The sequence below is a fragment of the Heptranchias perlo genome, chromosome 20 (assembly GCF_035084215.1).
Source record: "Heptranchias perlo isolate sHepPer1 chromosome 20, sHepPer1.hap1, whole genome shotgun sequence".
Lineage (NCBI taxonomy): Eukaryota > Metazoa > Chordata > Chondrichthyes > Hexanchiformes > Hexanchidae > Heptranchias > Heptranchias perlo.
In genome coordinates this window covers 33,068,980-33,094,346 of record NC_090344.1, presented here as the reverse complement: position 1 = coordinate 33,094,346, position 25,367 = coordinate 33,068,980, and the positions used below count along the sequence as shown (strand labels likewise).

At 47.6% G+C, this 25,367-nt stretch overlaps 1 protein-coding gene across 1 annotated transcript in view; it reads left to right on the top strand.

Annotated features, from left to right (window-relative positions):
• The first annotated feature begins 3,893 nt into the window (after positions 1–3,893).
• piwil2 (piwi-like RNA-mediated gene silencing 2) overlaps positions 3,894–25,367 on the top strand; it is a 46,673-nt gene continuing 25,199 nt past the window's right edge. Inside the window, exons 1-9 of the mRNA XM_068001597.1 lie at positions 3,894–3,977; positions 5,120–5,244; positions 6,996–7,076; positions 11,278–11,391; positions 12,342–12,530; positions 14,000–14,084; positions 14,771–14,860; positions 20,940–21,053; positions 24,121–24,309. Of these exons, the coding sequence (XP_067857698.1) occupies positions 3,894–3,977; positions 5,120–5,244; positions 6,996–7,076; positions 11,278–11,391; positions 12,342–12,530; positions 14,000–14,084; positions 14,771–14,860; positions 20,940–21,053; positions 24,121–24,309 (1,071 nt within the window). The remainder of the gene's footprint in view (positions 3,978–5,119; positions 5,245–6,995; positions 7,077–11,277; positions 11,392–12,341; positions 12,531–13,999; positions 14,085–14,770; positions 14,861–20,939; positions 21,054–24,120; positions 24,310–25,367) is intronic.

Below are 25,367 nucleotides of genomic sequence, written 5' to 3'. Positions count from 1 at the left end.
GTGCTGTGCCGCAGAGAGTTAGCCCGAATGCTGACAAGCCACCCAGTGGGAACGATGCTGCAGCGTCTCCCTGCAGTGGAAGGAAAAATCGCAGCAAAGGTCGTTCCAGGAGACCCTCGGCGCTTTTTGAGGGCTTTGGCAGTTTGGGAGCAGGCAGTCCCATCAACAGAGGTGCTGAGGCCCAAGTGTACCAAAGATCTAAAGATGGCGGATGATTTAATAGAAAAATGACAACAGCCTGCATCTAGCTTAATGGAGAGCAGAAAAATACACAACTTAAAAAAAAAAAAATGCGTGCACACAGACACATGAAAGATCAGGCCACAGATTTAAATTGTAAACTTAAATCAGTTGCTGGGTGGAAATGCTCATTTAGTCGTTGGGGGGGAAAATTCTACCTATTTTAAAAAGTTTTGTGTATAATATTGGGTAATATTTACATGATGTATTCTCCTTCCCCCACCCCCAGTTTTAGAGGTAGAGGGACAGCTCCTGAGTCTCCACTCTCCAACACTGAGGAACTTGCAGCCCAATTGAAGGGATTGGAGTTGGGACGAGCAACGTTTGGGAGGAACAGAGTTCTTCCTCCCTCGGCCGTATTTGCACCCGGTGACAGGAGGTTGGCTCTCTTTGAGGACGTCTCTGGGGCAGAAGAGAAAGAAACTCAGGGGTGAGTAAGTAGCACAGAACTCTGCGCTGATGTGGGCTGCTTTACTCTGCGCGCTGATGTGGGCTGCTTTACTCTGCGCGCTGATGTGGGCTGCTTTACTCTGCGCGCTGATGTGGGCTGCTTTACTCTGCGCGCTGATGTGGGCTGCTTTACTCTGCGCGCTGATGTGGGCTGCTTTACTCTGCGCGCTGATGTGGGCTGCTTTACTCTGCGCGCTGATGTGGGCTGCTTTACTCTGCGCGCTGATGTGGGCTGCTTTACTCTGCGCGCTGATGTGGGCTGCTTTACTCTGCGCGCTGATGTGGGCTGCTTTACTCTGCGCGCTGATGTGGGCTGCTTTACTCTGCGCGCTGATGTGGGCTGCTTTACTCTGCGCGCTGATGTGGGCTGCTTTACTCTGCGCGCTGATGTGGGCTGCTTTACTCTGCGCGCTGATGTGGGCTGCTTTACTCTGCGCGCTGATGTGGGCTGCTTTACTCTGCGCGCTGATGTGGGCTGCTTTACTCTGCGCGCTGATGTGGGCTGCTTTACTCTGCGCGCTGATGTGGGCTGCTTTACTCTGCGCGCTGATGTGGGCTGCTTTACTCTGCGCGCTGATGTGGGCTGCTTTCATTTTGCTAAATTTATTTTGGCCATAAAAATGCAAACATAGCACTAGGGTTCATTTCTTGAGGAATAGAATTGAAAAGCAGAGAAGCTATGTTAACCTCTTCCCACACTTGGAGCACTGTGTATAGTTCTGGTCTCCATATTACAAAATGGATATAGAGGCACTGGAGAAGGTGCAGAAAAGATTTACAAGGATGATACTAGAACTGAGAGGCTAAACATATCAGGAAAAATTGAACAGTCTGGGGCTCTTTTCTCTAGAAAAAGAGAAGGCTGAGAGGTGACCTGATAGATTTTTTTAAGATTATGAAAGGGTTTGATATGGTAGAGGTAGAGACGATGTCCCCACTTGTAGGGGTGACCGAAACTAGAGGTCGTAAATATAAGATAGTCACTAATAAATCCAATAGGGAATTAAGGTGAAACTTCTTTACCCAGAGAGTGGTTAGAATGTGGAACTCTCTACCACCAGGAGTAGTTGATGCGAATAGCATGGATGCATTTCAGGGGAAGCTCGATAAACACATGAGGGGGAAAGGAATAGAAGGATATGCTGATAGGGGGAGTATAAACACAGCCACAGACTAGTTGGGCCAAATAGCCTGCATCTGTGCTGTACATTCGCTGTAATTCAAGATCCAGTTTGTGTGGTGAACGTTTCCTGATCAAAAGCTAAACTGCTTCATTAGTCCCGGTACTGACAGCGCCTTGAACCTTGAAAAGTGCAGAAAATTGTCTCAGAAGAGTTCACCTCTCAGGCTAGGAGTTAAGCTGAGGACGGCCCTCAACCCATTTGGTCTCATTGCTCCCGTATACCAACCCTACCGTCGTCCCCTCATTCCCTCTGGCTGTTAAGCAGCTCTTGTGTTGGGATCAGGTGGCGTGTGAGCCAGGCTTCCTGGCTGATGGTCATAGCCTCTGGCTGCGTGAGGCTGTTGGGAGCCCACAGTGCAACCAGTGCACTAAAACCCAGTGTAAAAGCAGCTTGAAATGAGCTCGGCGTCCAGGTCTCAATACTTCCCAGGCAGCCGGTGCCAGCTGTGAGTCATCCTTTGTAACTCGAATTACAGCGAATGTACAGCACAGAAACAGGCCATTCGGCCCAACTGGTCCATGCCGGTGTTTATGCTCCACACGAGCCTCCTCCCACCCCTCTTCATCTCACCCTATCAGCATATCCTTCTATTCCTTTCTCCCTCATGTGTTTATCCAGCTTCCCCTTAAATGCATCGATACTATTCACCTCAACTACTCCTTGTGGTAGCAAGTTCCACATTCTAACCATTCTCTGGGTAAAGAAGTTTCTCCTGAATTTCCTATTGGATTTATTAGTGACCACCTCACCTTTATGGCCCCTAGTTTTGGACTCCACAAGTGGAAACATCTTCCCTATGTCACAGTTGTCCTTCAAAATGAATGTTCTTCAGGGGATTGTTTGAGTACTCGTTTCACCTGTTGGTTGCTGGATACTTCAGGCCGAAGCCTGAGTTGAGGAAGAGTTTTGCACCAACAGGATGCGCTGGCCGGTGCTAATTCCCATTGTATGTTTTATGTAGGGAGCCGGTTGTGAAGAAGGGGTCATCGGGAACACCCGTACCTCTGGCAGTGAACCTGATCAAAATACACTGCAGGAACGAGGCCGTGTACCAGTACCATGTCACCTTCAGGTACGTGACTCCAGCCTTTACACCTCCTTCTGGGAGCCAGGCGGGTTCACACGCTGGGATGTTGCGGGTTTACTCTTCAGGCACTGGAGCTGGGTTAGGGACGGGCCTCGAGGTTTTAATTTCAGCCCGGTGCCTTTCCCGCAAACGGGATTCACAGGCATGGGTCAGTCTTAATAATGAACCCCACTATCCAGTGAGGCCTCGTGTTACAGCAAAGAGACACTGAGTTAGAGGTAAAAAACACAAAGAGTAGAACGGGAAAAGAGCAAAGGAGAGAGACAAATAGCAGAGACGAGTCTAGGAAGAGAGAGAAGTTGTGGGGAGGCGAGTGACTGAAATGAAGAAAGTAAGAGACATTTTGTACTTCAGCATCAGCTCAAAGCATTTGAACCCAGCCTTCCCTGTAATGGAAATGTCCCCTTTTGTCAAATGTGACCCACTCACTAGTTGCCTTTCCAAGATCTGGCCAACTGTTGTGAAAGTTTGGACATCCCCGGGCTACTGCCTGCTCCAGAATTCTAATTCAGCAGCTTAGCTTGGCATTGAAAGGTCTGCAGACAGGGCCCAAATGTGGTATTAAGCTGCTTAGGCTGTATTTGCATGAAAGCAGCTGGAGGAAATGGCAGAACTTCAAATCGTTTTCATTGTATTTTGTACCTGGCATATGAATCGCTTAATTTTCACGGTATTAGTCCATAATCAAGAAGATGGCATCCAAATTTAAAGGTGAGACCCTCGGATGCATTTGCACTGCTCAGGGTGTGCCTGATTCTAACCAGTGCCGCTCTTGGTACTTAGTATTGCTGAGCGTACACATTAAACTCCTGGTTCAGTTCATTTCTTCGTAACAGTAAGCCCTGCCGTAACTTGCTTTGGTTTACTCCACTCGTACAAACATTGCTGTTCACTTCAGTCCTAATGTAGAATGCCGGAATGTACGCTACGCAATGTTGAAGGAGCATCGACCAATTACTGGACAAGTCACTGCTTTTGACGGCACCATACTCTACCTGCCTGTGGAACTACCTGAGGTCAGCTCACCTTTTACGAATTCAGTCATTGTAAAGCACAACTTTAACTGATCAATATTTGAATGCCTCTGAGTCAGAAGGTCGTGGGTTCAAGTCCCACTCCAGAGACTTGAACACATGATCTAGGCCGACAATCCCAGTGCAGTGCTGGGGGAGCGCCGCACTGTCGGAGGGGCGGCGCGGGGGGAGCGCCGCACTGTCGGAGGGGCGGCGCGGGGGGAGCGCCGCACTGTCGGAGGGGCGGCGCGGGGGGAGCGCCGCACTGTCGGAGGGGCGGCGCGGGGGGGAGCGCCGCACTGTCGGAGGGGCGGCGCGGGGGGGAGCGCCGCACTGTCGGAGGGGCGGCGCGGGGGGGAGCGCCGCACTGTCGGAGGGGCGGCGCGGGGGGGAGCGCCGCACTGTCGGAGGGGCGGTGCAGAGGGAGCGCTGTATTTATATAACACCTTCAACATAGTAAAACACCCTAAGGCCCTTCACTGGAGTGTAGATACAACTTGACACCAAGCCACGGAAGGAGATATTAGGACAACTTGGTCACATGGGTGGGTTTTAAAGAGGGTCTTAAAGGAGGAGGAGAGTGAGGTGGAGAGGTTTAGGAAGGAAATTCCAGAGCTTAGGGCCTAGGCAGCTGAAGGCACGGCCGCCAATGCTGGGGCGAAGGAAGGCAGGGATGCACAAGAGGCAGGATTTGGAGGAGCGCGGAGATCTTGGAGGGTTGTAGGGCTGGAGGAGATTAGAGATGGGGGGGAGGGGGCGAGGCCACGGAGGGATTTGAACACAAGGATGAGAGTTTTAAAAACGAGGCGTTGGTAGACCGATTTAAATAGATAAGTTTTCCATTGGGTGATTGTTTTAAACTATTACTTTTTGTAATATTAAATAACTCGTCATTATTTCTGTGCATTGCCAGTGCTAAATATGGAAAACAGGAGGTGCTGCCTCCTAAAAGTGCTCTTTATGCAGCCACAGTGAGGAATATGAGTTTTGCCCACTACTGCACGCCATGTAAATGTGAGCTGTGCTTTCAGTGTTTGGCAATGACTCTTCAAGAGTCAGATGGTGGAGGCGCCATTCTGAAGCTGGGCTATTCCAATTTGTGCATCGTTGAGAAACTGAGATCTTAATCTAGTGTTCCATGCTAGGTGGTCAGTCTCAAATCGCAAAGAAAAACCGACGGCTCGGAGGTGAACATCAAAATTCAAATGACCAAGATTCTGCAACCAAATTCTTATCTATGCGTCCCCTACTACAATGTGGTATTCAGAAGGTAATGTGGTTGTAATGTTTCCTCGTGTTAACAGATTAACACAGACCCTCTCTCTTTCTCTCCCTCTCTTTCTCATATCTCTTTCTCTCTTTCTCCCATCCTGCTTATCTTCCTGTAACTGGCTTAACACAGACCGTTTCTGCCCGCCCGCCTGGCGCGCGCTGGCGCTCTTCTTTCCTTCCTTTTCCCTCTTTCCCCCCCTTTCATATTTGGGTTAGTGTAACTAAGCCTAACAATCATGATCACAGTATATCGCTTAAACAGAATACATAAGACTCCCATTATGTCTCCCATCACCTCAGACACATACCACTACACCACTTTATACAGGTTAAACTACTCTTCCAAATTTATTTCCAAATAAAAAAAATACACTGGCGGGGAAAGTTAGCAAAACGCTATAGCAGACTATTAAAACGACATTGTGTTGAATGTTTTTAAAATGGACCATGCTTATTCCAGCTTCTCTCAGCAAACTCTTAGGAGGGTCTCTGGTGGTTGCGGAGGTCCACTGTGCAGCAGTGCAGTGAGTAAGAGACTGAAGGATGGCTGAACATCTCCACATTGGATCCCTTTGATGCTGCCCTCTCGATCTCTCTGACAATTGTCTTCAAATGAAGTTTGAGCAGACGAGCGTGCCAGCAAACAATGACCTGGAATCGTGTTTCCTGGCATCATGTCTTCCAGCTGCCGCTAGGCTGAATTCACATACAATAGCTCTGGATGATCCTAGAATATCCACGTTGAATTAGATGACTCGGACTTCTTGCATTGCTGCCATCTCATGTGTATTGCCCATCACAGTACTCATGCCATCACCACACCCGGCAGGTGCCACTGGAGTGAATATTGACTCATGGGCGTGACGTTGCTCGAGCCCGGCCCAAGTGTTGGTGCAGTGTTGGTGCAGTGTTGGTGCAGTGTTGGTGCAGTGTTGGTGCAGTGTTGGTGCAGTGTTGGTGCAGTGTTGGTGCAGTGTTGGCGCTGTGTTACTTGAAGCACTTTACTTTGTTGAGTTCTGCACTTAGCCATGTAAAGAACTTCAATGCAGTACCGTCAGTCTACAGCCTGACCGTATCAAATGACACATTACACTGCTTCGTGAATTGTACCGGTGGTGTAACTAAACACAGCCGACTCTGCACACGGAATTTCTCACTCTCCTGAAGGCAGTGGTAAATGTCGGGAATATGGTTAACGTCCCACAGAATTTTAATGGAAACGCCCCAGAATCAGGGCCCCTTGTACAGTCCCACTAAGTGAATTGTAGTGGAGCAGCCCCTTGTAATGGAGGAGCCCCAGGATCAGGGTCCCTTGCATAGTCCCACTCGGTGAATTGTAATGGAGCAGCCCCAGAGTCCTGCCCCTTGTAATGGAGGAGCCCCAGGATCAGGACCCCTTGTACAGTCCCACTTGGTGAATTGTAATGTTGGAGCCCCAGAGTCAGGGCCCCTGTACAGTGCAAATCAGTGAATTGTAATGGAGGAGCCCCAGATTCAGGCCCTAATAAGCTGGAGTGTGTTACGAGGCAATATTTCTGATGAATTCAAGCTACAAGCAGTTGAAATGGCTTGTTTTCAGTAAGTACGTTTTGTTGGTAACTGATATGGTGGGCCATGTAACAGCCCGTCATTTGATTTTCAGTTTTGTTGATCTTTATTTTACTGTATATTGCAGGGAAACAGCTAGACCATATATACTGTCAGTAAGGGTACTGTTGTATTGAAGACGCTGCTTTTTTTTATATACAGAGCCATGAGGATTCTGGAATTAAAATTGGTCGGACGAAATTTCTATGACCCAACAAATGCTATTGTTCTCCCCCCGTACAGGTGAGTGTGGTTAATGGCAAAATATCCATCGCCAAAAGCCCATTCATGACCTTGTTGTGATGGGCTCCTCCAGACTGGCGGAAAAAAGGTGACTGACGAGCTTCAATATCCAGTGGGTCCCTGAGTCCGATGGGATACATCCCACAATCTCCAGGAATTAAAGGAGGAAATTAGTGATCTGTTGGGTGGTTTTTTTTAAGAGCTCCATAAAGGATTGGAGCAGTGCCTGAGGGCAGGAGAATAGTCTTGTAGTATTTGAAAAAGGGGTACTGTACAAACCTGGTAATTACAGCCTTGCTAGCATAGTGTGGGAAATCGAAGGTGAGTACGGAGGAGGGAGCCAGTTGTCCCCTGTAGCTTACCTTTGGATAGAAGCTGATGAAACCTCACAACACAGTGAACTAGCTGACTCCATTGTATTTCCTCCATTCCCCTACCTGCAGACCACCCTGTGTATGTAGAAGAAGCAGCACTTGCTGACATTAGTCCTCAACTTACCTTTTGCCAGGGTTAACCTTTCCGTTCTAATAATTATCTTCTACACCTCTCTTGGGTCCCCTCTCGTTTTACCACCTTTCATGTCTGAAGAGCTTTTCAAACCTTTCCCCCTCACCCAGTCCCCTGACACCAGGGATTATCCCCATGCCCTTTCTCTCTGCCTGTTCCAGGGTCAGATCGTTCCCCTGTCCTTGAGTGACCAGAACGGAGCACGGCACTCACGGTGCAGCCTGACCAGAGCACACTGCAGCTTCAACATGAGTCTCAGAGTTGGATCCTGTTGATTTGGCAGTTCTGTTTGCTCATCTGCACTGATTGAATATGTCAATGTTGACTAATAATACTCCCAGATTGCTTTTGGCCAGGTTAGCTACTTCAGTATCAATCATAAAGTAAATATAGCCCCCAATTTTTTCTTGTGTTAAACCCAGTAGTGAACAGTATTGAATTTCATTTGTCACATTTCTGCCTACTTGCAAATAGTATCTCGGTGGTCCTGTAACGCCTTGGCTGCTGCGTTACACTCTACTAGTGGCCACCCCAGTCTGGTGGTATACGAGTCTGAGCAAGTTGCATTGTGTTTCTGAATCCAGCTGGTTTATGAAGATTAGGACATCCCAGAACAATGAAGGAGGTTTTTGTCGGAATAGCAGGGGCACTACCTTAATTTTCCAAAAATCTTCAGCCACAGAAGTTGTCCCAAAGAACTGGAGGGTGGTAACTGTTCACCCCTTTTCAAGAAAGGCTCGCAGTTGACCTGGGAAATCCAGCCCATTTGGTCTTACCTTGGTTATGAGTAAACCTCCAGAGTCCTTAATATGGGATTAAATTAGTGAAAGGCACAGGCTAATCGGGGACAGTCAACATGGATTTGTAATGGGGAGGTCATGCTCGACTTCATGACATGTTTTGAGGAAATCATGGTGTATAAATCAAGGGAATTCAATGGATTTTGTGTGAAACCTTTCAGCAGGTGTTATGGAGCAACATAAGAGACCTGAACGTTGAAGTATTGGTAGAAGGGTGACTGAGGGCCAGAATCCAAGAGCAAATGGCTATTTTTCAGATTGGTGGTATGTGGGTACTGGTGTACCTCCATTTATATATTGATTTGGATGTGGGCACAAAAGGAGCGATGCCAATTTGCCAATACCGATGGCAAATGGAGGAATGCAAGAAATTGCAGGACATGGGCAAGGAGGTGGCAGAGGCACAGAGGTATGAACTAGTATATTTCGGGGAAAAAGAACAGAAAAAGTAAACCTTAAATAGCAAAACTTAGAACGGGGTTGGTGGGGGGGGGGGACAGCGATTGAGGAGGATTAATAGAGAGAGTTTTAAAGGTGGCAGGGAAAGCAGAAAAGAGTGTTGAAAAGGTAATGGGATCCTGGGTTTTATTCATGAGGACATTGAATAGAAAAGAAGGAAGTGATGCTTTATTTATGTAAGACATTGGTTAGGCTGCAGTTGGCGCATTGTGTGCAGCTCTGGGTATCATAGGATAGATACGAGAGTCACGGATAGGGTTACAGCAAAGATTGAGGGAAGGGAACCAGCCAAACATGAGAATGCAGGTAACCAGGGATGGGCAACAAATGTGGACTTGTCAGGTTGTCTCATCGAAGGACAATTTGCAGTTTTCCCCTTGTCTCTAAGGGGAGTTTCTGTTGCCTGAAGTCCAAAGGATGCAGACTTGAACGTTTATGGCGGACAACTGGTTTAGCCATTCGTCCAGATCTGGCTGGACCACATAAAGCACAATCTGGTCCTGCTGCCTTCTGCCAAAACTGCTCACTATTCCAGGATCATCCTGGAATGCAAAGATAACCCCCGGCTTTTCTTCATTATAAACCGTCTTATAAAACCCCTTTCCCCTGCCCCCTCCACCCTCACCCTCAACGAAAAGTGTGAGGAGCTCATGGACTTCTTTGTCACTAAGCCCATCCGTTCAGCTGTCTCTGCCTCTTCCCTCCCTTCCCCTAGTCCACCAAGCCTAACTTCCCCTATGAGTCCCCCCTGCCCTAGCCCTGAACTCACATCTTTCTTTAGTTTCTCTCCTATCTCCCCTCATGCCCTCTCTGAGCTCATCTTGACCATGAGACCCACCTCCTGCCCCTTGACCCTATTCCCACTAAACTGCTGACCACCTAACTTCCCTTCCTGGCCCCCATGTTAGCTGATATTGTTAACGGTTCCCTCTCCTCAGGTACTGAGTCCCTCTCCCTCAAATCTGCCAGCATAACCCCCCTCAAAAAAACCACCCTTGACCCCTTTGTCCTTGCAAACTACCGCCCCATCTCTGAAGTCCTTGAACACGTCGTTGCTTCCCATATCCGTGCCCATCTTTCCCACAACTCCAAGTTTGAATCCCTCCAATCAGGTTCCCGCCCCACCACAGTACTGAGATGGCCCTTATCAAAGTCACAAATGACATCCTATGTGACAGAGACCATGGTAAACTATCCCTCCTCATCCTTCTCGACCTGTTTGCAGCCTTTGACACGGTTGACCGCACCATCTTCATCCAACACCTCTCCTCCTTCGTCCAGTTGGGTAGGACTGCTCTCTCCTGGTTTCATTCTTTTCTATCCATTCGTAGACAGAGAATCACCTGCAATGGCTTCTCTTCCCACTCCTGCACCATTACCTCTGAAGTCCCCCAAGGATCTATCCTTGGCCCCCTCCTATTTCACATCTACGTGATATCATCCGAAAACACGTTAGATTCCACAAGTACACAGATGACACCCAGCTCTACCTCGCCACCACCTCCCTCGACCTCTCCACTGTCTCTGACTTGTCACACTGCTTGTCCGACATCGAGTACTGGAAGAACAAATATTTCCTCCAACTAAATATTGGGGAGACCGAAGCCATTGTCTTTGGTCCTCGCCACAAACTCCGTTCCCTGGCCACTGACTTCATCTCTCTCCCCGGCCACTCTCTGAGGCTGAACCAGACCGTTCACAACCTTGGTGTCCTATTTGATCCTGAGATGAGCTTCTGACCACATATCCGCTCCATTACCAAGACCGCCTACTTCCATCTCTGTAATATCGCGCGTCCCTGCCCCTGCCTCAGCTCATCTGCTGCTGAAACCCTCATCCGTGCCTTTGTCACCTCTAGACTCAACTGTTCCAATGCTTTTCTGGCCGGCCTCCCATCTTCCACCCTCCATAAACTTGAGCTCATCCAAAACTCTGCTGCCCATATCCTAACTCATACCCAGTCCCGTTCACCCATCACCCCTATGCTCGCTGACCTATATTGGCTCCCCGTCCGGCAATGCCTCGATTTTAAAACTCTCATCCTCGTGTTCAAATCCCTTCATGGGCTCGCCCCTCCCTATCTCTGTCACCTCCTCCAGCCCTACAACCCACAGAGATCTCTGCGCTCATCCAATTCTGGCCTCTTGCGCATCCCCGATTTTTATCGCTCCACCATTGGCGGCCGTGCCTTCAGCTGCCTAGGCCCTAAGCTCTGGAATTCCCTCCCTAAACCTCTCCACCCCTCCACTTCCCTCTCCGCCATTAAGACGCTCCTTAAAACCTACCTCTTTGACCAAGCTTTTGGTCACCCGTCCTAATATCTCCTTACGTGGCTCGGTGTCAAATTTTGTTTGAAAATCGCTCTTGTGCAGCGCCTTGGGACGTTTCACTACATTAAAGGCGCTATATAAATGCAAGTTGTTGTTGTTGTGCAGGCTGCAGATATGGCCAGGATACTCGGCAAGCATTCGAAGGACAGACGGAGGATTGATGTTACTGGTTGATGTATCCCATAAAGTAATCCGTAACGACTCTGTCATAGATGTTATGTGAGTATCGGTTCAAGCTCCTACATATTTAACCCATTCCTGTTTGGTGCCCCAAGGTGGGATCTTTGTACTTGGTTTGTGATCTCCCGATCTAGTAATCCACTGTACTTTCAGAAACACTTTGACCTCCACACAAGCTTTGCTTAAACTCAAGGTAGATCCTTCTTGGAGACTTTACTTTCTTGACTCTCTGTACTCACTAACCCTGGGTAGGCAGGAGGGCAGCGTTGAACCCACACCTCAGGGAAGGGTATCAATGGGTATGGAGCAAAGGCAGGTAGATGGAGTTGAGGTACAGATCAGCAATGCTCTAATTGAATGGCAGAACAGGCTCGAGGGGCTGAATGGCCGCCTCCTGTTCCTACATTTCCTGATGGTAGCTTTGTATTTGCTTCTTGAAGAATTGTCATTGTAATGATGCTGGGTTAGTAACACTATCAGTTTCAGCCAGGAGACGACCTTCGGTCCATCAAGCCCACCTATCCACAGTGTCCCCTTGGTGCATTTCTAATAACCCTGAATCCCATTTGTTGACCAGAATCTGTCTAGTTCCTTCTTGAAACCCATTCAGGTTTCTTGTTCCACCCCCCCATGCCGGTAATCTGTTCCAAACTCTGTTTAATGCATACGCTCCCCTCCAGTCTTACATAGAATTTACAGGACAGGAACAGGCCATTTGGCGGAACAGGCCATTTGGCTCAACAGGACTATGCCAGTGTTTATGCTCCACACGAGCCTCCTCCCACCCCTCTTCAGCTCACCCTATCAGCATATCCATCTATTCCTTTCTCCCTCATGTATTTATCTAGCTTCCCCTTAAATGCATCTATTCTATTCGCCTCAACTACTCCTTGTGATAGTGAATTCCACATTCTAACCGCTCTTGTTGGGTTCTATTTCCTCCCGTTCGCTCCAGCATATTGTACCCCATGTGGTGCTTTTCCTTGCAGGCAGGCTATATACCAGAAGAGCAGCGAGAACTTCCAGGACGACTGTACGAAGCAGTTGGTGGGCAGCATCATCATGACCAAATACAACAATCGCACCTACCGCATCGACGACATCGACTGGAACAAGGCTCCGTCGAGCTCCTTCCGGATGGCCGATGGGAAAGACATTACGTTTTGTGACTATTACAGGTCAGCAGGTGTTTAGTTACCAAAAATATGGAGCAACTGTCGCTAACTCGTGTGGCTACCACGCTCCGTGTGTAACATAGAATTTGCAGCACAGAAACAGGCCATTCGGCCCAACTGGTCTATGCCAGTGTTTATGCTCCATACGAGCCTCCTCCCATTCCTCTTCATCTCACCCTATCACCATATCCTTCCATTCCTTTCTCCCTCATGTGTTTATCGAGCTTCCCCTTAAATGTATCTTCGCTATTCACCTCAACTACTCCTTGCGGTAGCGAGTTCCACATTCTCACCACTCTCTGGGTAAAGAGGTTTCTCCCGAATTCCTTATTGAATTTGAGTGACTATCTTATATTTACGGCCCCTGGTTTTGGACTCCCCATAAGTGGAAACATCATTTCTGTATCTGCCATATCAAACCCCTTCATCATTTTAAAGATTTCTATTGGGTCACCCCTCAGCCTTCTCTTTCTCGTAGTCAGGAGTGTGATGGAATACTCTCCACTTGCCTGGATGAGTGCAGCTCCAACAACACTCGAGAAGCTCGACACCGTCCAGGACAAAGCAGCCCGCTTGATTGGCACCCCATCCACCTCCTTAAACATTCACTCCCTTCACCACCGGCGCACAGTGGCTGCAGTGTGTACCATCCACAAGATGCACTGCAGCAACTCACCAAGGCTTCTTCGACAGCACCTCCCAAACCCGCGACCTCTACCACCTAGAAGGACAAGGGCAGCAGACGCATGGGAACAGCACCACCTGCACGCTCCCCTCCAAGTCACCCATCATCCCGACTTGGAAATATATCACCGTTCCTTCATCGTCAGTGGGTCAAAATCCTGGAACTCCCTTCCTAACAGCACTGTGGGAGAACCTTCACCACACGGACTGCAGCGGTTCAAGAAGGCGGCTCACCACCACCTTCTCAAGGGCAATTAGGGATGGGTGATAAATGCTGGCCTCGCCAGCGACGCCCACATCCCATGAACAAATAAAAAAGAATAAGAGCCCCAGCCTGTTCAGGCACAGAACGAGCCAGCAGTACCTGGGGAACTTACAACAGAAATGCTGGAAATACACAGCAGATCAGTCAGCATCTGTAAAGGGAAAAGAAAGGTGATGATTTGAGTGTATGCTTCACCGGAACTGCGTTGCGGTGCAGCGTGTACACTTTGACCATTGTGCCCTGCGTTCTCCACAGATTCCAACTGACCGGCTCTGTATTTTCTGTGTTTTATTTTGGATTTCCTGCATTTTCAGTTTAGCTCCCGTTTCTTACTGAAAGTGAGCCTTTAGCCCACCCCCACGAAAGCTTAACCAGTTTGCAGTTCACGCTCTGTGACACGGGCTGAAGCAGCCCCATTCAGAAAATGCAGAGATTTGGGATGGAATCCGCTGTGCGTGTTGTGGCGCGCTGTCTCACTGACCACTTCGCCAGGATTAGTGACCTGTTGAATTTACTATTGCAGCAAAACCTATGGGATTAGCATCCATGACCTACACCAGCCTCTCCTCGTACATCGACCGAAGCAGAAGCGTGGACCGCAGGGACAGGTACGACGTAGAATCAGAATCTTTGGAAGAGCTCTCCGATTAGTTCCACCGCTGCTCTTTCCCCATTGCCCTGCAGTTTTCTCCCCTTCAAGTATTTATCCAATTCCCTTTTGAAAGTTACTATTGAATCTGCTTCCATCTCCCTTTCAGGCAGTGCATTCCAGATCAGAACAACTCATAGCATAAAATAATTTCCCCTCATCTCCCCTCTGGATCTTTTGCCAATTACCTTAAATCTGTGTCCTCTGGTTACCGACCCTTCTGCCGCAGGAAACCATTTCTCCTTATTTACTCTTATCAAAACCCTTCATGATTTTGAATGCCTCTTTTAAATTTCCCCTTAACCACCTCTGCTGTAAGGAGAGCAATGCCAACTTCTCCAGTCTCTCCACATATCTGAAGTCCCTCGTCCTTGGTCCCATTCCAGTAAATCTCTGCAGCCTCGCCAAGGCCTTGAAATCCTCCCTAAAGTGTATGACGTGTGTCGGGATTAGTCTTTGAGCCTCGCATATTGCCAACAAAATGCGGTGTTTGCCTGTCGCACGGTGATGGTTCGCAAGTGTAGGTCTGAATGGAATTGCCCACTTAGTGTAGAACTTAGAGGCTAACTATTTTCTGTGGGCAAACCTGGTCCCAATACGAAGGCCGACTTTTAAAAATTTAGCTTTTGTCCGTTTATATGTTAGATTGTCCACAGCGAGATCCTTCTCGTGCCCGAGCTGTCCTTCATGACTGGGATACCTGATCAGATGAGGAAGGATTTCCGCGCAATGAGGGCAAGTAGCAGTTCTGCTGATTTTCTTCCACTTCACATTCAGTGTGACCTTTAAATGTGCCTTTTAGTGTCAGGAATAAAATGCTGTCAAACCAGTGCCACTAGCTGTTGTGGGCAGGTGCCTAACGTTTGGCTCAACAGAGTTGCTTTGCAGTAATAGTGATGTGCAAACTTTTTCTTTATTGTAGAATCAGACAGCACAGAAGGAGGCCATTCGGCCCATCGTGCCTGTGCCTGCTCTTTGAAAGAGCTATCCAATTAGTCCCACTGCCCTTCTCTTTCCCCATAGCCCTGCAAATGTTTTCTTTTTCAGGTAGATATCCAATTCTGTTTTGAAAATTACTGTTGAATCTGCTTCCATCACCCTTTCAGGCAGTGCGTTCCAGATGATAACTCGCTGTGTTTAAAAAAAAATATTCTCGTCTCTTTTCCCCCCCCCCCTGCCCCCGGTTCTTTTGCCAATTATCTTAAATCTGTGTCCTCTGGTTACCGAACCTCCTGCCAGTTGGAACAGTTCCTCCTTATTTACACTATCAAAACCCCTCGTGATTTTCAGTCTTCCCCTTTAACCTTGTGTTGAGAAACCTAAGTGAAGCACTAGGCCCTGTTCTGCAGGACACCACCAGGTTGATTAGATGAGTCAAGAAGATGGTGGGTTGGGTGACTTCAGGCTTAAGGTGTAAAAGCCTGTACATTTAAAGGAGGCAAGACTGAGGGAGAGGAGTCGTGTCTCAATTTTGAGGCCTTATGGAAGGGTAGGAGACCGGATGTCTTGATTTCAACACAATACAGATACAGAAGGCCGTAGGTGGGTGTATTTCTAAGTTAGACATGAGGAAAGTCCAGGGAGCACTGACCATAGCAGTATTGATAAACTAGAGAAACAACATAAGAAGAGATTAGAGGCCAGAGGTGTGAGTACTTTTCAGCATGACCACCTGTATAAGGTGAAAATGGGCGGATTTACTGAATAGCAGCCCCAAAACTGGGGGTCTGGTAGCGTAGTGGTTATGCTACTGGACTAGTAATCCTGATACCTGGACTAATAATCCAGGCAATATGAGTTCAAATCCCACCATGGCAGTTAAAATTGATTTCAGTTCTTTTTTAAAAATAACAAATCTGGAAGTAAAAAGCTGGTGCCAGGAAAAGTGACCATGAAGCTGTCGGATTGCCATAAAAAGGCACCTGGTTCACTCGTGTCCTTTAGGGAAGGAAACCTGCCGTCCTGACCCGGTCTGGGCCTATACGTGACTCCAGTCCCACATCTCTGTGGTTGGCTCTTAACTGCCCTCTGAAGTGGCCTAGCAAGCCACTCAGTTGTACCTCCACCTCGAGGGCGAGGAGGGATGGGCAATAAATAGCCAGCAGCACCCAAAACTTGAGAATTAATTTTTTAAGAAGCACCGGTAAAAGTCCCAGATTAGTGTTTGCCTCTTCAGTCACTGTAAAACTGTGGCTGTGCCCATTTCAACAAAATTGTTGAGATGTGACCTGCCCAAAGAGTGTGGTCCTGGGGGAGGATGGAAATGAGCTGTCACCTTTCAGGCTGTCCTGATAATTTTCCACAGAAAGGGATTCAAAATGTGTTCGGTATAAATTTTATAAGCAAAAGTGTGTGTTCACAAGGTCGTGGTGGGGGAAAGGCTCCTGCACCACAGACGATTAACTAGAAAGTGTTCTCCCTCAGGGCCTAAACAATAGGTAATTTGTTAGCTCCTCCAGGCAATCAGAAAAAGCACCTCACACTCATTGCGCTGTCCGTTGAATAGAAAAGGGCTTTTTGGGTACCAGAATGCTGTGCAGGTGGTCGGGCAGCAAAGGGCAGGCTAAGAAAAAGAAACAGGAGACTACGGGGAGAGGAGATTCTGCCCTAGGATGTAGGACAAGATACAGAGGGGTTTTTCTGTTTAAGTCAAATCAGAGAACTCACGAAAGGGGGGTAAGGTAGTGCATTCATTATTTTTATATAGTTATGTGAACATAAGTTTCACCAATTTCCTCAAAGTGAATCTGATCACAACTGTTGCTCTGTGTGTTCACCTTACTGTGTATTAAAGCAGCTTAATGTTCATTATCACCCTCGCTTCACCTAGAAACATCTAAGTCGGTCACCTGAAGAGATTGGAGAAATGCATGTGCGAAAGACACTTGTATCCGGTCCAGATCGTAAGGGGATGCTCTTGTTACGTCCTCGTTTTATCTTATCGTGCGAGTAGATATTGGGCAGTGAGAGTCAAATAAACGCCCATAAAACTAAAATTGGACCTCTCGGGAGTGAATGACACCATTGAACCCTACAAGGTGTCTTACGGCAGATCTTCTGACTGTCAGACTTCTACCAACTTTCGACTGTTTTGGCATGTCTACTAAGCAGTGGTTATTCCGATCCACCACAACTTAAATTTACTCCTGATGGCAGCGGGTGTTCCTTGTGAGAACTTTCAAAAAGAAAGACTTTCATTTCTATAGCGCCTCAGGACACCTCAAAGCGCTTCACAGCCAATGAAGTACCTTTTGAAGTGTAGACACTGTTGTAATATAGGAAATGTGGCAGCCAATTTGTGCACAGCAAGATCCCACAAACAGCAATGTTATAATGATCGGATAATCTGTTTTAGCAATGTTGGTTGAGGGATAAATATTGGCCCAGGACACCGGGGTGAACTCCCCTGCTCTTCTTCGAAATAGTGCCATGGGATCTTTCACGTCCACCTGAGAGGGCAGTCGGGGCCTCGGTTTAACGTTTCATCCAAAAGATGGCACCCCTGACAGTGCAGCACTCCCTCAGTACTGCACTGGGAGTGTCAGCCTAGATTAAGTGCTCAAGTCTCTGGAGTGGGACTTGAACGCATGATCTTCTGACTCAGAGGCGAGAGTACTACCCATTGAGCCATGGCTGATAGGCACCAGAGTATTCAACAGTGCTTCCAGTGGTGGTCCTGATTTCTGGGTTTCGTTTGATCTTGTAGGACCTGGCTGTGGAGGTCAACCTGAGTCCAGAGCAGCATTACCTGGCTTTGAAAAAGCTCCTGAACAACATCAAGAAGAACGCCACTGCCGGGGAGGAGCTGGCGCACTGGGGGCTCGTCATAGATGATGACATTTATAAGGTGGGTATTTGTTGCTTCACCCTGTCGGGAAGCAGCTTTCCACTCTGAGACGTTGGGGTGGGAGAGGGAAGTCGCATCAAGCACAGGCTGGCCACTTCCCCACATTGGGAGGGGAAAATCCAAGAGCCCACCTCCTGAGGAGCTCTCGTGCTGATCCTAGGGGGTCCTCCGAAAGCCATCGTGTCGTGCTGCAAAACGGCTGGGCGTGGATTTGTGAGATTCTCCCCGGGGTGAGTTTGGTACTTACCCACAGAGAGCGAGGGAAAAGTAGAGAGACAGCCTTATATAGAATTACAGATTCGTACAGCACAGAAGGAGGCCATTCGGCCCATCGTGCCTGTGCCAGCTCTTTAAAAGAGCTATCCAATTAGCCCCGCTCTTTCCCCATAGTCCTGCAAATTTTTCATTTTCAAGTTTATATCCTATTCCCTCTTGAAAGACACTATTGAATCTGCTTCCACCTCCCTTCTTCCATCAGCAGCTTCAGGCTGGCCTTGATGGAAGTCTGGCAGCAAGTTGTCTGCATCGCTGTCCCTCTTGGGTTAGGAATGGAGTATGGTTTGGAGAGATCCAAGAAAGAAAGACTTTAGGACGTACCAAAGCACTTCACAGCCAATGAAGTACTTTTTGAAGTGTAGTCACTATTGTATCGTAGGAAACGTGGCAGCCAATTTGCGTACGGACAGCAGTGGGATTAATAACCAGATAATCTGTTTGAGTGATGTTGGTTCAGAGATAAATATTGACCAGGACACTGCACTTCTTTGAATAGTGCCATTGGATCTTTTGTGTCCAACTGAGACAGTAGATGGGACCTCGGTTTAACGTCTCATCCGAAAGACGGCAACTCCAAAAGTGCAGCTCTCCCTCAGTACTGGCACGAGGAGTGTCGGCCTGGGGTTATGTGCTCAAGTCTCTGGAGTGGGGCTTGAACTCTGAGGCGAGAGTGCTACCCACTGAGCCACAGCTGACACCTTTCAAGAAACAAGGCAAGGGAACACAGGAAGAAAAGGGACTGTCATTTTTTTTTAAATGGGAGGGAGACAAAGTGAAAATTTCTCTAAAACAAGCCAATGGCTAGCTACACAACAGCACTTGAAGTTTTTTCTTTTATTTATTCATGGGATGTGGGCGTCGCTGGCAAGGCCAGCATTTATCGTCCATCCCTAATTGCCCTTGAGAAGGTGATGAGTAGCCGCCTTATTAAACTGCTGCAGTCCGTGTGGTGACGGTTCTCCCACAGTGCTGTTAGGAAGGGAGTTCCAGGATTTTGACCCAGCCACGATGAAGGAACAGCCGATATATTTCCAAGTCAGGATGGTGTGTGACTTGGAGGGGAACATTCAGGTGGTGGTGGTCCAATGTGCCTGCTGCCCTTGTCCTTCTGATGTGGAGATGCCGGTGATGGACTGGGGTGTACAAGTGTAAGGAATCTAACAACAGGTTATAGTCCAACAGTTTTATTTGAAAATCACAAGCTTTCGGAGGCTTTCTCCTTCGTCACTCACCTGACGAAGGAGAAAGCCTCCGAAAGCTTGTGATTTTCAAATAAAACTGTTGGACTATAACCTGATGTTGTAAGATTCTTTACACTTGTCCTTCTAGGTGGTAGAGGTCACTGGTTTGGGGGAGGTGCTGTTTTAGAAGCCTTGGCAAGTTGCTGCAGTGCATCTTGTAGATGGTACACACTGCAGCCATGGTGTGCTGGTGGTGAAGGGAGTGAATGTTTAGGGTGGTGGATGGGGTGCCAATCAAGCGGGCTGCTTTGTCCTGGATAATGTCGAGCTTCTTGAGTGTTGTTGGAGCTGCACTCATCCAGGCAAGTAGAGAGTATTCCATCGCACTCCTGACTTGTGCCTTGTCGATGGTGGAAAGGCTTTGGTCAGGAGGTGAGTCACTCGCTGCGGAATACCCAGCCTCAGCTGTTCTTGTAGCCACAATATTTATGTGGTTGGTCCAGTTAAGTTTCTGGTCAATGGTGACCCCCAGGATGTTGATGGTGGGAAATTTGGCGATGGTAATGCGTTGAATGTCAAGGGGAGGTGGTCATTGTCTGGCGCGAATGTTACTTGCCACTTATCAGCCCAAGCCTGGATGTTGTCCAGGTCTTGCTGCATGCGGGCGCAGACTGCTTCATTGTCTGAGGGGTTGCAAATGGAACTGAACACGTGCAATCATCAGCGAACATCCCCATTCCTGACCTTATGATGGAGGGAAGTTCATTGATGAAGCAGCTGAAGATGGTTGGGCCTCGGACACTGCCCTGAGGAACTCCTGCAGTGATATCCTGGGGCTGAGATGATTGGCCTCCAACAACCACTCCCATCTTCCTTTGTGCTAGGTATGACTCCAGCCACTGCAGAGTTTTCTCCCTGATTCCCATTGACTTCAATTTTACCAGGGCTCCTTGGTGCCACACTCGGTCAACTGCTGCCTTGATGTCAAGGGCAGTCGCTCTCACCTCACCTCTGGAATTCAGCTCTTTTTTGTCCATGTTTGGACCAAGGCTATAATGGGGTCTGGAGCCGAGTGGTCCTGGCAGAACCCAAACTGAGCATTGGTGAGCAGGTTATTGGTGAGTAAGTGCCGCTTGACAGCACTGTCGACGACACCTTCCATCACTTTGCTGATGGGACGGTAATTGGCTGGATTGGATTTGTCATGCTTTTTATGGACAGGACATAGCTGGTCAATTTTCCATTTTTTTGGGTAGATGCCAGTGTTGTAGCTGTACTGGAACAGCTTGGCTAGAGGCGCGGCTAGTTCTGGAGAACAGGTCTTCACACTGCAGCCGGGATGTTGTCGGAGCCCATTGCCTTTGCTGTATCCAGTGCGCTCAGCCATTTCTTGATATCACGTGGAGTGAATCGAATTGTATATTTTTGAGTTAGCAAGTCTGCCTCCATGATTTACTGTAATTTTTTTTCCTTTGCATTTTATTTTTCTCTTGGCTGAATTCTCTGACAGACGGAAGGAAGAGTCCTGCCTCCCGAGAAGATCATCCTGCGACACAAGTCCTTTGTTACCGGGGCTGACGTTAACTGGTCGAGAGAGGTTGCGCGGGAGATAGCGATCACGGCGGTAAGCACTGCAGCGGGCAGACACAGTTCCACAGGCTGAACTGAACTGTTCCTTTGTTTCACGGCAAGTTAAGATTGATTGATGAATTCAGTTGAGTCACAGAATACATAGAAGTTGCAGCAGGCAAACAGGCCCAGCCAGCCCGTGTCGGCATTTGCCCTCCACGCATGCAGTTAGTCCGAATCATGTTTATAAATCCCACATCCCCTTTTCCTTCACCCACCTATCCAATGTAATCTCGAATGGTGACTTAGTTTCTGCCTCGACCACTAACCCTGGAAGTGCCATCTCCTGTAGAATGCCTGAGTGCAAATTCACAAGAAGTTAGGTGTGCAAAAGACCACCCAGTTTAATGCACTCATGTCCTGTATTATAAACTGGATAGCCAGGTGGTGAAGGATAGAATACTAGAGCCTGGTCTTCAGTTGCTTCCAAGCCTTTATTCACAGAGCTGCACACAACACATACCACACCCTAGATCAGCTCCCTTTGTAAATAGATATGAGAGTTCCCAACTGATACACACCCACCTGAATACAATTAACAGTAATTGATCACATGGATACACTTAACATTGCTCCAGGCTCCAGTCTTGACCAGTGGAATGCATTTTGCTGCTGAAATCTTGTGTCCATTTTTGTCTCGATAATGGAGAGGTCACTCTGGGTGATAGAATCTCAGATGCTGACAAATGACCTGGTCGAAACTGAACTGTACTTTTTTGCAATGGTTTCAGTGGCGGTAAATGAAGTTTTTTGATAGGTTTAACGTTCGACTGTCCATTCACTTAACGCAGTCTCGAGAGCATAAGAACAATGTGAAATACCGAGGGATTAAGAGTGAGTGTAGGGGTGAAGAGGGCTGTATGGAGAGATTCACCTTCGAGTTGATGAAGGGGTTGTTAACATGAAGGGTGGATTAAGGGAAGACATAAAAGGGAAAAAGATACTGATATATGTGAGGGTCAGGGTTGTCGTGTTTATACATGAATGAGCAGAGCATTTAAAATAAGCTTGGAAACTAGCGATACTAATTAGAACATGGGTTTTTTATCGTTTAGCAATTCCTAAGGTCCATCTCGGCCTTCTATCACCCTGGCAGCTGCATGATACAATGATAGTGGAGTTGTTGACTAATCATAGCAATCAATCTCCATCAATTATTCTCCAACAGACCCAGACGTTAGGTGAGGAAAACCCCAGTGGTGGAGAGCTTTGGGAACTACAGGACCAAAGTCACTTGTTCCGGCCAAGCCTGCTACACTTACCACGTCATGTTGCAAATTACTCACATACTGTATCCCAAAATGTTATTTTCTGAAATAAAGCAATCTAACTTGCATTTGAATGAATCAGTACTAACTGATTCCACCGTCTCCCTCGGGCGCCGTCTCCATAGATTGACCACTCGCTCACTGAAATATTGTTTCCGCAGATTAGTTTTGAATTATCTAGTTCCTTTAGAATCCTAAAAACAGCAATCTCAACCATCTCTTTTCCAGTGAGAATATGCCCAATTTACATAATCCATAGAATAGAGAGAAGCGATGATGTAGGCTTGATGGAAACTTGGCTTCAGCAGGACAGAGACTGGGAACTAAGCATTCCTGGCTACAAAGTTTTCAGGAGTGATAAAGGAGGAAAAAAGTGAGATGGGATGATCTTGCTCATTGAGGCCATGGATTTAGTCATAGATGGGCAATTTGTTTTGATCTTGCCAAGACTGCGTCTGTCTGAGTAGAGTTAAGAAATAATAAGCAATGTTTTACCATACTGGGCGTATAGACCATCAAATGGTGGGAAAGAAATTAAATGAGATTTGTGGGCAATTTAGAGAGGTTTGCAATAGTAGCAGAGTTGTAATAATGGACAGGGTGGGGTGCTTGAACTACCAAAGAGTTTCTAGAATGCGTCCAGGACTGTGTCCTTGATCAGTACTCTGCACATCCAACAAAGGAGGAGTCGGTACGGAGTCAGATCCTGGGTACAGAAACAGGACAAGTAAGTCACTTGGACGTAGGAGAATGTTTGGGAATTAGTGACTCCTGTTTTTGAGGTTTTCTGCTGGATAATTTCTTCGGTTCATTGTCATCCGTCATCCATGTAAACTGGCCCCATGATCCCTACGAACTGGAGTGCACCTTTTTCAATGGTGAGACCCAGGGATTGTAATAGAGAATCCTTACTCTGTGTACGCTGGCTTCTCGATGTATCACATGCCACCACATGAATCCTCCCTTTGAAAGCCGATTCACCATACCCTCTTAATAAATCGTGGCGCGGTGTTATTATTTACAAGGTGGATGAGTCAACACTGATCAGTATAACAGTGAAATATATATTACTCTACACTGCTCAAATAAAAAAGGTCTGTCTCTGTCTCTCTCTCTGTGAGCCTTAAGCAGATATCCACTTATTGTAAACTCAGTTTAGCCTACCTCCCTGGCTAACCCAGAACAACTTAAAACATTCAGTCCTGCTTCTGGCGCCTGACTGAAAACTGACCCAATATAATCTGTAAGAGGAGAGCCCTGACACTGAGCTGTCCATCGCAGAGGCTTCCAATCAATCAATGGCTTGGTCCCCTTCTTGAAAGCTGTCAATCAGTCACTCGGCCAGACTAGGGCTGGCCTTTTATTCTGTGACCAAATAACTTGCAACTGCAACCACTCTCCCCGCCACCGCCCCCCCAAAGCAGAATTTCTTGACAGACAGCGTCTCATCCGAAAGGCGGCACCTCCGACATTGCAGCACTCCCTCAGTACTGCACTGAAGTAGATTTTGTGTTCTAGTCTCTGGAACACACAACCTTCCAACTCAGAGGTGAGAGTGCTACCGGCTGAGCTGTGGCTGACACGACAAGGAGTCAAGGGTCACTACAGCAAATGGAGAAACTGGAAAGATTTTTTCCCCCACACAGAAACATTACCCGAAGTAACTTTTGAGACTGATTTGTAACCATTTTAAAGTGTATTTGGAAAAAGAATATAAATGGGCAAAGGGAATGGGATTTCTTTCCAGAATGCTTGAAATGGTGCTGAATATTTGCTTTCTTGCTTTGACCTCAGGCCCCAATGCAATGCTGGGCGCTCTTTTACACCAAGCAGAGTGCAACCCATGCCAAGGATATGGTCAGCATCATGTCGAAGGTGGCGGAGCCCATCGGAATGAACTTCCAGCAGCCTGCGTATGTCGAGCTGAAGGACGATCGCACGCAGACGTACATCCGCACTCTACAGTCGCACCTGGAGAGCAACGTACGTTACAGGTTGCTCTTTGCACAGATTCAATAATAACTTTCAAAGGGGGATTGGATAAATACTTGAAGGGGGACAATTTGCAGAGCTACGGGGAAAGCTCTTTTGGAGAGCCGGCACCGACATGATGGGCCAAATGGCCTCCTGTGCTGTATCATTCGACGACTCGTTTGCGTCTCAGCTGTAATGTTCTTAAAATCCAAACCTACTGATCTGTGTAGTATATAATTGTGTTCGATGTAAGCAGTTGTCCAGGACTGTGCTGGCTCAGCTATGGAGCTTGACCAGGCTGTGCGAGTGGTCTGGATGCTTATTTGGCTTCTCTTTAAGGCAAAATTTAAAAAAAAGGGAGCCTCGTGGCTACTTCTTTCTGATGCCAGCCCAGAAATCACCAGATTTATTCAATTCAGTTTTGCGATTTGAATTCACGAGCTCTCGGAAGTTTGTCCAGTACTTAACCACCGTACGGCAGTGTAGTGATCTACCGGAGTAGCGGCCGGGAGGTCAAAACTGGCAAGCCTCGAGTGAGATTAGACGGCAAGAAGCTTTCTCCAGGAGAGTTAGTGGATACGTGAGACTCACTTCCACCAAAAGCTGTATCAAAATAATAACTTTCAAAAGGGAATTGGATAAATACTTGAAGGGGGGAAAAATTTGCAGGACTATGGGCAAAGGGGAGTGGGACTAATTGGATAGCTCTTTGAAAGAGCCGGCGCATGCATGATGGGCCGAATGGCCTCCTGTGCTGTTATGATTTGATGAGAAACAAAAAACCCATAATCTGTATCGATTAACTATGCAAAAGAGCCAGATGAGACTCTGGTTCAGAATGGGATCGAGTATTACACATACAAGTATAGACACGGGGAGCATTTAGCTTGCAGATCTGCTACAAGAGTACTTTTGAAATAGTGCCCGAGTCCCAGAGCTCTGAGAGCCGTCCAGTTCATACTGTGGGCCAAAAGCTACAACTGCTTGGAGCAACAGAAGTGCAGTAAATTGTGTTGCATGGCGTTTTCTGTCCTGTACCTTCCCTCGGTGACCCGTGAAGGCCAATA